At 37.4% G+C, this 16991-nt stretch overlaps 1 protein-coding gene across 50 annotated transcripts in view; it reads right to left on the bottom strand.

Annotated features, from left to right (window-relative positions):
• The window catches only part of slo (calcium-activated potassium channel slo), a 415764-nt gene that overhangs the window by 8553 nt on the left and 390220 nt on the right, over positions 1–16991 (bottom strand). For all 50 annotated transcript variants that reach the window (XM_067761569.1, XM_067761567.1, XM_067761572.1 and 47 more), the window contains 5 exons: positions 10708–10885; positions 9186–9693; positions 4458–4594; positions 4203–4345; positions 3908–4127 (listed from right to left, as the gene is read on the bottom strand). In XM_067761569.1, coding sequence (XP_067617670.1) covers positions 3908–4127; positions 4203–4345; positions 4458–4594; positions 9186–9693; positions 10708–10885 — 1186 coding nt within the window. The remainder of the gene's footprint in view (positions 1–3907; positions 4128–4202; positions 4346–4457; positions 4595–9185; positions 9694–10707; positions 10886–16991) is intronic.

The raw sequence follows: 16991 nt of genomic DNA, 5'->3' as shown, positions 1-16991 counted from the left end.
GGACTTTTCGGGACTATTCCGGGACCATTTGGGGATCCTTCCGGGATCACATCTGGATGGTTTTCGGGATCCGTTATGTATCCCGTCGGGGTCATATCGGGACTTTTTCGGGAATATTTCGTTATCATTTAGGGACCCTTCCGCGATCATTTCTGGGTAGCTTCCGGGATCCGTACGTCATCCCGTCGGGATAATTTCGGGACCTTTGCGGGATTATTTTGTGAACCTACCGGTATCATTTCTGGATAGTTTTCGGGATCCGTCAGGGATCCCATCGGGGATATTTCCAGACCTTTTCTGGACAATTTCGGGATCATTTTGGGACCCTTGCGGGATAAATTCTGAATGATGTTCGGTATCCCTTTAGGGTAATTTCGGGACTTTTTCGGAACTATTCCGGGATCATTTGGAGATCCTTCCGGTATCACTTCTGGATGGCTTTCGGGATCACGTCAGGGTCATTTCGGGGCTTTTTCGGGATCATTTGGGGATCCTTCCGGGATCCCTTCTGGTTGGTTTCCGGGATGCCGATGGGGTAATTTCTGGACTTTTTGTGGATGATTTTCGCAATCCGTCCGGAATCCCGTTTGGCTCATTTCGGGACTATTTCGGGATAATTTCTGTATAGTTTTCGGGATCCATCTGGGATCCCATCAGCGTTACTTCGGGACGTTTTCGGAATCCTTCCGGTGTCATTTCTGGATCCCGTGAGGGTCACTTCGGGGTCGGGGTTACTTCGGAACTTTTTCGGGAGTATTCCGGGATCATTTCTGCATAGTTTTCGGGATCCCGTCAAGGTTATTTCGGGAGTATTCCGGGATCATTTGGGAATCCTTCCGCCATCATTACTGGATAGTTTTCGGGATCCCGTCAAGGTCATTTCGGGACCCTTCCGGCATCATTTCTGGATGGTTTTCGGGATTCGTCCGGGATCAAGTCAGGGTAATTCCAGGACTTTTTTTGGATTATTTCGGGTTAATTTGGGAAGCCCTCCGGCATCAGTTCTGGATGGTTTCCGGCATCAATCTGGGATCCCGCCTGGGTCATTTCGGGATCCTTTAGGGCCTCTTTGGGTATCATATCTGGATGGTTTTCGGAATCCGTCCGGGTCATTTCGTGACTTTTTCTGGAATATTTCAAAACTATTTGTGGACCCTTCTGAGATTATTTCAGGATCCTTCCAGGATCATTTCTGGATGGTTTTTGCGATCCCGTCAAGGTCATTTCGCGACTATTTCGGGATCATTTGGGGACCCTTCCGGCATCATATCCGGATGGTTTTCGGGATCCGTCCAGGATCCCATCAGGGTCATTTCCTGACTTTTTCAGGACCATTTTGGGATCATTTGGGGCCCTTCAGGGATCCTTTCTGGCTGTTTTACGGAAACCCGTCAGGGTAATTTCTTGAATTTTTCTGGATTATTTCGGGTTCAATTGGGGATCCTTCCGGCATCATTTCTGGATGGTTTTCGGGATCAATTTGGGATCGCGTCGGGGTCATTTCGGGAGACTATTTCGGGATCATTTGGGGACCCTTCCGGCATCATTTCTTGATGGCTTTCGGGATTCGTTTGGGATCCCGTCCGGGTCATTTCGGGACTATTTCGGGATCATTTGGGGAGCCTTCAGAGATCCTTTCTGGCCGGTTTACGGAATCCCGCATTTCGTGACTTTTTCTGGATTATTTCGGGTTCATTAGGGGAAACTGCCGGCATCAATCCTGGATGGTTTTCGGGATCAATCTGGGATCCCGCCAGGTTTATTTTGGGGCCATTTAGGGACCCTATCAGGGTATCAGCTCATTTAGTTCTTTTTTTACTCCATTACAAAAATAAAATACGTTAGATAGAAAAAAATTTCTAAACAGATAACTTGATAAGCAGGCTAACGTGACCTGCCTATATATTTAATTTTATCCTCGCGGACGGGGCCGCCGGTAAAGGCTAGTAATATTATAAATGGGAAAGTTTGGATGTTTGGATGGCCAGATGTTTGCATTTGTGACTCAATCACGCTAGAACGGCTTGACGGATTTGAACGAAATTATATATAATTACATATATAACACATATAGCCAATAGTCTAGAAGGATCTACTAGCTATATCTTATTGAAAAGGGGGGAGGTCCCCGCCCCCTAGGAATAGTTATAATTTAATTATTCTATTTTTTCGTCTTTGTGACTGAATCACGCCAGAACGGCTACACGGATTTTGATGAAATTCCGGACACAGATAGACAATAGTCTACTGGCAAACTTTTTTTTTGAAAACTGAAAGAGGGGCTGGGTCGACGACCCCTCGAACAATTACTTTTTAATAATTTTTACACGTTATAACTTTAAGTATACTGACCTTCACCAATATTACAAACTCAATGGGTCAAATAAGTAGAGGACTTACAAAGTGAGGAGTGATACCCTCCGCCCCAGCTTAGGACCTCTCTGGCACCCTTTCTGGATGGTTTACGGGATTCCTCTGGGATCCTGTCTGGGTAATTTCGGGACTTTTTCTGGACTATTTCGGGACCATTTGGGAACCCCTCTAGCATCGTTTCTGGATGGCTCTCGGAATCCGTCCGGGATCCCGTCGGGGTCATTTCGGGACTATTTCGGAATCACTGTGGGACCCTTCCTGGATTATTTCTGGATGGTTTTCGGGATCCCGTCAGGTTCATTTAGGAACTATTTTGGGATCATTTGGGGACACCTCTGGCATCATTTCTGGTTGGTTTTCGGGATCCGCCGGGATCGCGTTGGGGTCATCTCGTGGCTTTTTCTGGATAATTTCGGGAGCATTTGGGCACCCTATCAGGTTATCAGCACATTTGGTTCTTTTTTTACTTCATTACAAAAATAAAATACATTAGATAGAAATAATTATTAATAAATTATATTAAACAGATAACTAGATAAGCAGGCTAACGTGAATAGCCCACATTTTTTATTTTCTACTTGCGGACGGGGCCGCGGGTAAAGGCAGGAAAAAACATATAACTATTTTAAGAAATTTCTATAGAAATGTCATTTCAAAAAGCTGTATAAATATTTTGTATTTTTATCATTAAGGGCATTGAAATTTTAATTAGGCACTTCTAACCAAAAATTTACTGAAGGAAGGTTAAATTGGTTTAATCAAAATTCAAATTGTTCAAATTCCTGGAATCTATTTTTATTTATTTTTCATTCACACGAGCCAATTATGTATAAATAGCGTCCACAAAATTGATTTTGTTGTTGTTGTAGCAGTGCCACAAAATTGATCTTTGTGTACTTTATATTTAAGAAGCGAATATCGGGATAATTTGGGGACCCTTTCGGCATCATTTCCCGATGGTTTTCGGGATCCGTCCGGGATCCCGTCGGGGTTATTTCGTGACTTTTTATGGATTATTTCGGGATAATTTGGAGACCCTTCCGCAATCATTTGTGGATGGTTTTCGGTATCCGTCCGTGATCCCATCAGTGTCATTTCAGGACTTTTTCTGGATTATTCCGGGACCATTTGGAAACCCTTCCGGGAGCATCTCTGGATGGTTCTTGGGATCCCCGGGATCGCGTTGAGGCCACTTCGTGGCTTTTCCTGGATAATTTCGGGATCATTTGGGTACCCTATCAGGTTATCAGCTCATTTAGTTCTTTTTTTTTAATCTATTATAAAAATAAAATACATTAGACAGAAATAATTTCTAAACAGATAACTTGATAAGCAGGCTAACGTGAATAGCCCATATTTTTTATTTTCGCCTTGCGGACGGGCCGCGGGTAAAGACTAGTAATATATAAATACCGAAAATCGGAAAGAGTTCTTTCATGGCCCCCAATCTAATTGAGATGTTTTTTTTATCCAAAAACGCATATATTTTGAAAAATCACTAGAAGTAGTGTACTTAGATTTTCTATAGACCCACCTGATCTGTTGGCAGTAGTGAAAAATCATCGGGTGGGTTCGTTATAACGTAACGTTTACTACTCGCATCACAACTCGAACTCGTGTCCCGAAATCGGTAGAGGCCAATACATAGCATTCCATATGATTTAAGCGCTGCCACAAATAAATCACCATATTTGCCACATTCGCCAAATTGTGCCAATGGACCGTCGTATAAAGAAATTTGGCCAACACGACATCTGTGAATAACATGGAAATTATTATAAAGGTATCTTACTGATAATGTTACACGAGAATATGCTTGGTAGTACTACCTGTCACGATTACTAAGACTCTCTACAGTGCTATAACCGCCCCGCAAACCAGCACCTTCGGCGAGTATGAGCTCCAGCTCTGGTGTAGCACCACCGGTAATCAGTGAGCGTATCAACGTTAAAGCGTTTTGATTAAAGTACGTCTAAAGAGAAATAAAATTAAAAATCAATATGCTGTGATCAAAAGAAGGCGCAGTTTTTTTTTCATAAGATAGCAGATTTCAACATTTATGTGAGTCTATTATTATAAATTACCGTAGACATCAGCGAGTCGAGAACACTAACGGCGAAGGCGGTTCCGCAGGCAAACGGCTGCGTCAGATATAATTCAGTATCCGGATCATCGTCATCGTCTTGATCGAGAAACTGCACGTTACTATCGTTGACCAGTTCTTGAAAGAACAACCAAAACATAGTTTAACGCTTTGACCTTTAACCAGCCGCGGACGTAGAATATTGGCGAGAACAAACAGCGACTAATACATACATTCACGGTCGGAGCGCATAGTTGGTACGAAGTTGACTCATTTTCTTCCGTGCAGAAACGCCTGGCAATGCCTATTTTTTCCTTGGTAAGGATGTAAGCCATTGCAAAGCGTTTTTGTTTGTTTAATGAACGACAGGTGTTTGGCAACTTAATAAGTTCACATAATAAGCACCTACATATGTACATATATTTAACTATCCTACTTAGAAGTTTTAATAAATATAATAACAGAAAGTTGAAACTAAGCTTAGTTAAAAAAAATATCAAAAATTAGTTGCCATTTATAAAAAATTTAAATTATATACGCGTTCAATATTTAATTTGAACAATAAAATTACAAATTTTTAATATTAAAAACAAAAATAATTTCGAAACGAGGTGCTGCGATGAAATAAGTTCCAGTAGTTTAGAAATTATTTTAAAATAACTAAAATTAGTTTAAGTGTCAAATTATTATAAAAAACCAGTCATTATTATTATTAGGCCTCGATGCACTGCGACCTTAATTTAGATCTATTGTGCTTAACCATTCAGCCTAATACCGTATGTGAAGGCTTTTTACGTATTTTAGTACATCCTCAGGCTTTAAACTTCATGTCACGAAGGGATTAAATAAAAGTCACGCTAGATAGTTGGGATAAACTCCGCCTTGCCAGAGGGCCGCATACGCAGAGAATGTGAAGCGGCGTTTCATCCCCCAGCGCACAAAAGCAACATCATTGTGTATCGTATAGATTTAACTTACTTAGGTGATATCGTAGACTACATTGCCATGTATAATACCCAAAGAGAGTTCGTAGGTCTTCTTTGCAAAGATTAATGAGTTTGGCTGATACTCTCGTTGCTGGAAGTATAAACAATTTGGTCTGTCTTTGCCCTGGGCAATCCATGCAAGGTTGTCAGAACTGCTTTGTTTCTCAGTTGCGTATGGTTTCCCTAGTGTATGTTTTTGTGGGTGTACAGAAGGGCTCTGGACCATAGAATGGTGCTTTAGCACCTTGCTTGGTTAGGTAGTCTTCCAGACCATTTAGGACTCCAATGCATTCGATCAATATCATAGAAGGAATTGTGTAAGACTGCAAGGCAGGTAAGGGTGCCTGACATAATGAGATACTTCTCGAGGACATTCAGCACCCCATTGGTAGTTGCCACGTATCAGAAATATATATTAAAAATTAAATACAAAATAAATCAACCCAATTTGTACTAAAGAGACTTTGATATTAACTATAAAAACCGAGAAATATTTACCTTCAAGCTGAATTTGTTTAAAAAAGAGATATGTGGAAACTGTTTTCTTTATTAAAATAAAGGATATAAGTTAAGCTATCGCTGCTAAAACGAGGGACGATAAGCTTTTAAGAAATCGGAAGAGAGTCTCCACCTTGTAATAAATCTAATTAAAATCATAAATAAATTATGGAAGAGCCATCTTAACCAAGCTTGATTGAAACGAAATATATTCAAAAATTCACTGGGGGAGAAACTGCCAGATGTTTTAATATTACGCATGTCAGACTAAATTAATAAATTTTATGAGCTTCGGCGAAAAAAAAAAAATATTAAAAAAAAGGAAAGCAAAGCAATAACAATATTAGCGATGTTAGTATAGAAAAGGGAAACATTGTTTCTTACACATTTTTTTTAAACAGAGTTGCCACTTAGTAAAACTTGATTGCGCAATAGAAAACCCGGTTACGTATTAAATGATAGCTACTACCTATAAATAAAAAACTGCAATATGGCCGTAAATGTCAGTGATGAAGAGGGCTATGAAGATGGTTAAGAAGAGGATTGCCACCTTATTTTAATTAAAGTTATGTAACTAAATTATAAGTAATACCAATTATGTACTACAAATTAGGCCTAAAAGTTACGATAATGCTTTGTCTCAAAAATAATTTTAATAGAGAACTGCCACCTGTTTAATTAGTTCAATTATATATGATTAAAAAAATTGTCAAACAGTTTAAAATAGTAAGAAATAAAAAAAAGCGAAAGCCATTATATTTGCTTGTTGCCATTATCTTTTCAAAAATAGTGATGTAATTTTCTAGTACGTTTAGCGAACTGTTTGTCAAAAACAAAAGCGTCACTCTTTAGAATAATAATAGGGTTGCCACTAATTATAAAGTTTAACACTAAGTTTATAGGCTACCAGGCTTGACCAAGCTTTATTTAAAAGTAGTTTTTACGCAATCTGGCAACTGATAAGAATATTTGATTAGCCTAAATTAATAAATGGAGTAAAGTTGAAAGGGCTTCCATAATATGGTGAAAGGTTGTTCGAAATTTATTTCAAATTGAATTGCCAAATCGTTCAAATCAAATTGAGGTATATTATATTAATTGTAAAGTAGTGATATCCATATGCATACCATTTTTTTTACATATTGGAACGAATTTTGGGAAATTCCTCTTATTCCAAACCTTCTGCTAATGTTAGAATCGCTAAACTGTTGAATAAATAACTCCAATATTAAATAATGCAAAATGCACTTTATTAGGCTACTTTGAGAGTACAATAACACTCATACATCACAACCACATAGCGTGCTTAAATCAAAACTGATCACTGGCTACTCAGCGCATTATACTCTCCGTTGCTTCATTCGCATATTTCTACTAAAGTCTAAACCAGACATCGGCAAATAGTGGCACAATTGTGCACACTCAATTCACACATATTCTTATTCTCTTTAGTTTAGTTGTCGCTGAGCATTTGGCGCAGTAACATCGATTGTGTTCGCCGCTCACTATGTTGACGAATGTTATTAGCAAGCAACAACAATGATCTTTTGTTAGTTTTTTCAATGCGCACAAGCGAAAAATATTTAATGTTGACCAACCCTTTTGCGCAAATACAATGTGTTTAATTGTATAAACATTTTGCTTGCCATTGTGCGCATTAAAAATATAATAACAAACGATCTTGTCTTGTTGCTTGCTAATAAGCGAATGAACTACGCAAACCAATGCATCAAGTGATGTGCGCGATTATCGCGCTCTCAAACACATCTATATTTTGATTTTGCCGATGCCTGGTCTAGACGTTTCGCATTCTAGAACTGCTGTATCTCCTACTTGGTAATTGAGCTACATATATGCGTGTGTATGTGTGAGTAACAGCTACATACGTGTGTGCGAGATAGCTCTCCGTCGCCTTCTATGTATGTGTATAAATGATGATTTATGTGTTCATGTATACCAGTCTGGCTCGCTTTAATGTTTTTGTTGTTGCGTGATTATTTACTAACAGCCTAGTGATGTCAACATTCGCCACAATATTATGTAAAGCATTATTACTTAACCTATTAAAAAATCATCACAATATAAGCGAGGTTATCGTTTATGACAAATTTAAAGAGCGTGCCAGCTGTTCAGCTGACTTGAATAAACATAAATTTAATCAACCACACTGTTTACAAAAAATGATGCTAGTAAAATTAAGACATCAGCTTTTTTGTTGTTGAATTAACAGGCATTCGGTTAAACTGAACGCATTATGGTTAATTCAACCGAGTTTTTTCTTAAGGAAAGAAATTTGTTAAGTAATTTCTACAGAAGAGGAACTGTTGGCCTTATGTTAATAATATTCTGTAAAATTTAGAGATTCTCAATCAATCTCACTGATTTTTTTGTTAAAAGCATTGATTTTATTTCGCATTTCAACAGCGCACAACTGCCAAAATTACGCAAAAACGTACGTTGTTCCTATCAACACGGTGTCACAGAAAGCACTGTCATTTCAGCAGCCGTCGCTGTTATTCTAATATTGCTAGAAACCTGTTATTTGGATAGTTTTCATTGGTATTCTTAGGGCGTCAGTAAGAATTGTAGGTTGAGAGCTATGGCTTACGTATGATGATTTTTTTTTTTGATAGGACTGTTGAAACGACAATTCTGAACACAAAATTTGGGTGAAAGTGATTTGACAGTTGTTTAAGTATTTGTAATGGATAAAAATCGAAAAAAATTTCGATAGAATTCACCTGTAGTTCCGTTGATTTTACAACTTTCTTTCTTTAAGTGTAGATATATTATGAAATATAGCTACTCAAAAACGATGCTAATGAGGCATAGTTTGGCCTTTATAAAAGCCCGTCCTAATGTTAAAATATATTGAATTTGAACTCAGATAGGGCGTTTTTGAAACAAATTCTGAATTAGGGAGTTATTCAAAAGTTTTCTGAGAGATAGTTATCTCAACACAATTTGATATTTCCGAAAAAAATTTCGACATATTAAGGCCTATCAAAAAGTTAGCTAAACTCTAACTTTTAGAGCACATGTGTTAAGAGCATTTTTAAAAGTATTTTTAGTAAAATAAAACTAAAATCGAATGCAACACATATTTACATAAAAAAGCTCGCTCATATTTATAAATATATATATCAGCCAACTTTGTACCCACGCCACCGACCGGAAGAGAATGTGTCGCATGTGATTTGGTCGTTTAATCGCAAACACAGCCAACTTAGTGCGATGCAGTTTACCTGTTATCATGGGCACATTCGCCCCGTAAACGGAGCCGCGCCGTTGCAACACAATTGGGCTGCCAGCGGTCGCGCTCAGATTATCGAATTCGGGCCCACGTTGACTCAGTACACCGATCGTATCGTCAAAGGTCATTGCCTTGATATTCAGCGATGCTAGAATGGCCTCCTTATCGGCCAATGTTGGATCATCGTTGCTAGGAACTTTCGCCGACAATATACAACACATATCGCATAAATTTACATTCACCGCACGTAAATCGGCACGACTTAACGGTGAACCATTCAATACCGATATTTTTGGTAAATTTTGTAACATTTTCCATTCACGTCGTATATAATCAACTGAACCGACTATTACTACATGCTTCAATTCGTGATAGTGAAAGTTAGAAGCACGCAATGGCATAACTAGATTACGTAAACCGATTAACGGCGAATCTGGATCGGCAAAAAGACATACGACCACATGACCATTTAAAACGGTCATTGCCGCTTGATTGCGATCCTGTAAGGAATTTTGAAAAAATAGTGAAAATAAATACTTGTTGTGAAAATAAAAAAATATTTTATTAATATTTGCAACGGCGAGTGTTACTAGAGCATGTTTTTGAATTTAAATTTTTCATCAGCTAGCTTTTCAGGTGATGAGTTTTGAAATCGAGTTCACCTACATTCATACTGGTTTTGAGGCAACCCATTGAACCCCCTTTTGTGGCCACTTCTTTAACCTACGATTTGGTCAATATATACTACAAATTTTTAGCCCAAATTGTGGGGAATATTTTTAGGCTCATTCAGTAGAACTTACATTTTTAACATATAAATAATATTGAAATATCGGTGAATAGCGAAAAGATTGCTCATGATGCATTGCTTTAAATCCAATGTCACTGATCAAGTTTTGTTGAGCGTACTTAATAATATTCCACACCATTTCGACTGCTGAGTGGAGTATCACCCTACTTCAGCTACAGTTTCAAAAGCTTCTATCTCAAAAAACTTTTCATTAACTTAAATTAAAAACTCTTTTTATCAGAATTCCGTTGAAGAACGCAAAATCTCAGAATTTTTTTCAAAAACGCTCTATCTTAAATTCAATACAGTTTGACATTAGCTGAGGCGTTTATGAAAAAGATTTGGAGATAACGCTTTTATGAAACAAACACAGGGTGCCATTCAAAAGTTTTCTATGAAAAGGTGTTTTCGAAACGTCAGCCGAGATAGGGTGATATTCCACTCAGTCGTCGATTTGGGATTAAAACATAAGATATACATATATGTACCCAGTTATAAATAAAAAGTAAAAGCAACAAAAAAGCAATACTTAGGGAGAATTTGCAACGCGCGCAGCGGAGCATTGAAATGATTGAATGGATAGAGGCATCTGCCATTACACCAGTATGAACGCAGGTGAGCTCGGGTTCAGAACTCAGGACCCGAAAAGCTAACTTTTCTGTAATATCAATAACAAAAAGAAAAATTGTATAAAGCAATAACATTTTAATCTGATTCGACTTACCAGTATGCAGTCTTCTAGATTTTTAGCCGGACTCCAATGGAACATACCCGTTGAATCGTATTTCATTTCTGTCTTTTCAAAATCGAAATCTTTCGATTGATCGTCCGCGATACCGGCTGGTAGTGTAACGCCACCGTTTTGATTTTGTGTACCACCGCCTGAACTGCGGCTGGTTGGCCTAAGCATCGGGAATGAATGAGAAAGTTTAAGAAATTTTAAAGCTAAAATTAAGTTTTAACAAATTAAATGTCAAAATGCAAAGTGCTTCACTAAATATTTATGTTTTTACTTATGTGATTTGCATATGCACAAATGAACGCTTACAAAATGTTCAAATACTAAAATAAGTAACTTGATTAAAATGATTAATACTTATGCAAAAATTATTATAAAATGTGCTTAAGTATATGTGCTAATATACAACAAAAATCTGCATTCATCAGCATTGTCTATTTAATAAGTTTCAAAAGTTAAAGTTCTCTAAATGAAAAACTAAAAAAAGAAAAAAGAAATCAACAAAAAAATCAATAAATGAATTTAATTTGCGCTTCGTATGAAAACGATGAATACAACGACCGAATCTAAATAAAACTTGAAACAAAATTGACATACTTAGGTATCAAACAATCTTATATCGAGAAAACGGTTACTCAAAACGAAAAGTATTTATCTAAGGTTATGGAACTATTTCTGCAACATTTCATATGCTGTGAAAAGCGTCGAAATGTGCTCTATTAAGCGACATAAATTTTTTATTCATAAGGTAAACAAAAATAAAGTTATCAAACTGAACAAAAAATAACTCTGAAGATGGCACAGCGCCGAAACCGGGTTGTCTCTAACAATTGACAAGGGATGACGTAAAACCGTTCCAACATACATTAGTTGTCGCACAATATATAATAGTATTTTTGAAGTAGAGGGTTTAGACCTTGCAGTGTGGAGGAAAGTGGATTACTTTTGACACATTTTTGGGAACAATATTTCTCGAAATATTATTGTAGTATCTTAAGGTACAATGTTGCTGTTTTCAAATAGAATTTTCAACATTTAAATATTCCAAAAATAGTTTTGCATAAGAGGTGGCTGTTGTGTTAACAGTGCTTCACCCCATTCGAAGTGTGCGACCACTCACAACGGGCGACCACCTATAACGGGACTCCAAGGAAACTGGCAGTTTCAATAAAGGTAGAGAATAGAGGCCGTTAGTGGCGTAAGTTTCACACAATAATTGAAAAGGTGCTAAGTGTCATGTGGAGACACATCGTATGCAGGACATACATAACGTACGACTGGGTTGCTTCTGGACAGTATCCAGAACGAAGTTGGGCCAGGGTGACTCGTGTCTCCCGCGGTAGTCTGGTTTCTTCTTCTGCAAGTGTAAGGGCGTGTATGTGGATAACGGGGTTCATCAGGTGAGACCTTGCAAAGGTGTTTACCGATTCAGTGTGGATTTTGTTTAGGTCCTATTAATGCTTATCTGGATCAAACGGCTGCGTAGGCAGGTCGCGTCTTATTCCTTTTGGAGGCGGTGCTAGATCAAACAGTTGGTGACACGTAGTGACATGGGCGGCCGGCTAAATCCTGTGTGATTAGAAACGTTATTTTTATATTTTCCCTAAGTGCTGCCGATAAGCGAATTGGGTATCATAACACCATCGACGTGAACGTCCAATATTTGAGTCATCTGTTACTTCCACGTCGTAAACAGAGTGACCGTGGAGGTGAGGAAACTAAAAAGACTGGGAAGATAGCTGTTTATTCTAGAAAAAGTCGCAGTTAATTTTGATTTTACATTTTATGGGAAACCCCATTTGGTGAATTATATTCTATTTAAGCGGGAGCCTTGACTCTTTTGGAGGCACATGGGCGAAAAATTTGTTTGTTCAATGAGTTTTATACCGTTTTCTAAATTCAAGAATCATAATTTAAATTAAACTGCCAAATGTAAGGCATGATGTAATTGTTTTATGTTCTTTCAAACACTTTAGACCCCTGAAGAAGAAGAGAGGTAACTTGTTTTTTTTCCTCAAATAACCGGACTTGATGCGACTCAAAAATTGCACATACTTTTTATTTACACTTATTTTGCATGCACAGATTTCGAATATTGCATTAAGAAGTGTATGAAAAAAAAAAAAATGAGATCTCTAATAATAGTCGCTCAACTGCTCTATCCTATGTAGTCATACATAGCTCATGTATCTCGAGGAAATAGCAAGGAGTTCGATATTAAAATTTTTTGCTAAAAAATAGTCAAATGATCTCAAATGTCGAATGCATACCCAAAACGGTCTTAGATAAGCAACAAAAGTTTACTTTTTAACCTGAGAAATGGTAAAACGGAATAAGGGCCATAACTATCCAACTTTCTTAGGTTAAGTGGAAATGTAATGGTATATATTTCCTTCTCGTTTCAAATTATTGCGCAAAGTAGAGGCGGAAAACTATCGATAGTATGTACTATCGATATACGCCAATAGTATCGAAGGGCAGTATCGATATATCGATTCTATCGAGAAATTTTCGTAGCGGCGGAGAATCTCTTATGGAGCACACCTGAGTTTTACAAAAAGACAAAACTGAAGATATTTGGGAATTGATGCTGTTATTTTTGTAGTTATAGTCGACTAAAACAAGAATTCTAATTTTCAAAACAATTATAAAGTTTCGAGTTACCTGTAAAAATAGGTTTTTATATTCAAAAAGATTGACGCAAAGCAATGCGGCGGTTGCAAAAAAAAACTAGAAAAAAATGGCGTATAGTACTGTACATACGTATTAATACTTTTAAATATGCAATTCAAGTCATTGCAGGTGTGTAAAGATTTTGGAGGAGTTTAGAAAATTAAGGTTCTTGTTCTAGTCGACGATACCTTCAGAGAAAGCAGTATCATCTTTCCAAAATCGAAAAATAACCATGCACCCCTCCGAAATCGGGGGTGGGATCCAGATCACTTCCTGCATTAGCGGTTTCTGTCCGAGCTTATACAAAATTACACTGGGTTGGACAAAGAAATCAAAGATCAAATTGAATCTGAGCAAAATACCTCAGTATCAATAATCCGAAAGCGGAAAAAAGTTGTATGTCTATCAAAAAATGTTGACGAAAAACCAGACATGATCCCGGACCACTCCGAAACCGGGGGAAAGGATCCATAGTATTTTTGCGCAGAACATCTTTCTGCATTGTAGACCATCGGCCGCGATTATAAAAAATACACTTGCCGGTCCAACGCCGTTTTGGGATTTAAATTAAATACGTGCAAAACCTTTTCTACACCAATTTTCTTTCTATGTGCAACAACCACATGAAAACTGTTAAATTCAACTTTAAAAAATCTCCACACAGAGCTTACATCTTTGTGTCGATACGTGCCGTTTGATACCCATCCCGATATTTTCGGACGCGTATTAGCAGTCGACCGCTATTCTAGATGTTTACTAATTTTTTTTTGGACGTGTATTAGCACACTTGCTAACGAAGCCAGTCCAGCTTTTGAGGTCGAGTACAAAGCGCAATGTGGAGATGATCCCACAAATTGCTTGTGTTGCCGCTTGATTTGAACTCCTTTTTTCAATAGAAACAAATCGCGGTGGGTTTATTTTTATTCGATTTGGAAAAATTATTCCAAATAGCAGACATCTTTACTTTCTTTTTGTGGGACACACTATTCATTTTGTTCAGAATGTGCGACAGCTGACGATTTATATAAATAATCGTGAACTTCTTCCTTATAACATTAAATTTATAAGAGTATAACAATGCGAAAACTCGTTCCAATAAGCGTGTTTTACGCACTTCTATTGCTTCTGTAATTTTCGCTCATTTGAAAAAGTCAAAATAAGAGCTACGAACATGCCAGCAATATATAAACTTACAATTCCTCCACTACAGTACTCTAGACGATAGTATTGATAGTCATAAAACATCGATAGTACCATCGATAGGTAAAAACTATCGATATATCGATACTATCGTCGATAGTTTCCCACCTCTAGCGCAAAGACCAAAGTCAGACGTGCTTCAAAGACTTTGCCTTTACCCTAATATCCCAAAATTTGGATAGTTACAGCAGCGAACAGAAAAAGAGCAGTGACAACTTTATTAAATTTAGCCAATCAAATTCCTCTCGGATTTTTTTTGAGTTTTCAGTTTTGTAGACCAATCAATTTTAGTCTCACAAAGTATAAGCTATAGATGTTTAGCCTTTCCCAACTTTTGAAATGAATACAGGGGAGTATTGGATCCTCCTTTTATAAGAAGTCAACTATATCCTTCCTTCTCTTTATCACTGTGTGCGACAGCGAGTGTTTCGCGATTTGTTGGGATTATTTAAAGATTATTTTCTGGACGGTCTCGGTACTTTTTTCAATATCATATCTTGGCATATCGTGCGGACTGGAACGCTATTTTAGGCTAGTTTTACGAATATGTGAAAGGTCAACAGACGTTTAAATCCAAAACAAATTAACGCCTTTTAACATTTAACGAAATATATTGATTATGTGAGCCCATTAAGTTCGGGCAGTGTTGTTGCTCATTGTTGTTGTTTTGTGGCAGTATACAATAGAAACTATTAGCAGCTTGGAAACAGATAAAACTAATTAAGTGCACGCTTTGCACACATCAGTTTGATAACACAATTCAACTGTGCAAATAAAAATATATATATAAACAAACGACTACTAGGAAAATTTCTTTTGAAAAAGTATAGCACAATATTTTGTCAAAGTTGCGTTCATTTCATTTCGTTGGAATATGCGTAAATATGAATATGTTTGTTTAACTAATTAAACATTTCCATTATAGTTATTAATTGAATATGCTTATTAGGCTCCTATAACAGAAAATTTATATGGAAATGTCATTACAAACGCTTAATAAGCTTTTTGTATTTGCCATAAGCATTTAGCAATCTATAATTGATCGAGGCGGCCGCCGTGGTGTTGTGGCAGCATGCCTACCACACCGAGGGTCCTGGGTTCATTTCCCGAGCAGAGTAACATCAAAAATGAAGAAAAAAATTTTTTCAATCAGAACACGTTTTTCTAATCGGCGTCACCTCTTGGAAGTGTTTAGCATACACTCCGAGTCCCTCAGTGAAAACACAGCTGCCTTGCAGAAGCCGTTCGGGGTCGGCGTTAAAACATGTAAGTGTCCATTTTGTAGGAAAAATTAAAAGAAGCACGTAGCAAATTGGAAGATAAGCTCGGCCTAAAATCTCTTCGGAGGTTATCGCGCCTTGCATTTATTTATTTATTTTGTTAACAATGGACCGAGTGAAAACACTCATTTTCTTATTTATAGCCTTGACTTTAATTAAGATGCACTGTTGTTAATTCAAATTCCTGGAATTTTGACAGAAATGTTTTTGTTTATTTTTTAGTCACATGACTCAATTAGGTATAAATAGCGCCCACAAAATTGATATCGGTGTACTTAATTCTTAAAAAGTTGTGTAAAGTTCTTAAACTAAAATTAATTCGCGCATATATTTGGTGCTCCTGTTTGTCGTTCTGAGCTGCCATTTATCCTTTACGAATGCGCAATTTTTCATTGTAAATGGTGTAGGTGTCAGAATACACGACAATACGGTTTGTGGTATCAATATTTATTTCTAACAAGTATCGCTGCGTTGGTACGTTAGTGTCTATGATATCGGTGGTTACAAATGGGCATTGCTTATACAAGGTAGTACCGAGTGATCTCCTCGTTCTAGCTGGTAAGGTCGATTTACGTGAAATGGAAACAGGAGGAGGGCAACAACGCAAAGCGCAGAGTATAATTCATCCTCGTGATTTTAAACACAGATTTCTATTGATGGATGTAGCTGTCGTTAAAGTGGTTAGCTGTTTTGAAAAGAGTGAGACAGTAGCATCAGTAAGCCTTTGCAGTTCTGCATTAGAACCGGGCATGGATATACAAGTTAGTGGATGGGGTGCGGTAACTTTACATGGAATGGATCCTCACCCTGTTCTCATAACTACTAAAATGCCCATAATAAAACGGGAATAATGCCAGGAATTTTATATATCAATGATTCTACCAAACACAATCATTTGTGCTGAAGGTGGTAAAAGCAATATGGGTTTTGGAGATTCTGGAGCAGGGGCAATTGTGGATAACAAACTTTGTGCGGTGGCACACAGTAGTTCTGATGCACAAAATGCTGTGAATTTATTTACAGATGTAACAAATATAAGCGTTTTAAAATTTTTAAAATCCAATATAGAATGAGAGATGTTGTTATATGTAAATTCACTGTTGCGTGGAATACATC

Source organism: Eurosta solidaginis, chromosome 1 (assembly GCF_040869045.1).
Source record: "Eurosta solidaginis isolate ZX-2024a chromosome 1, ASM4086904v1, whole genome shotgun sequence".
NCBI classification, from domain to species: domain Eukaryota; kingdom Metazoa; phylum Arthropoda; class Insecta; order Diptera; family Tephritidae; genus Eurosta; species Eurosta solidaginis.
This window is presented reverse-complemented; position numbering and strand designations above follow the sequence as displayed.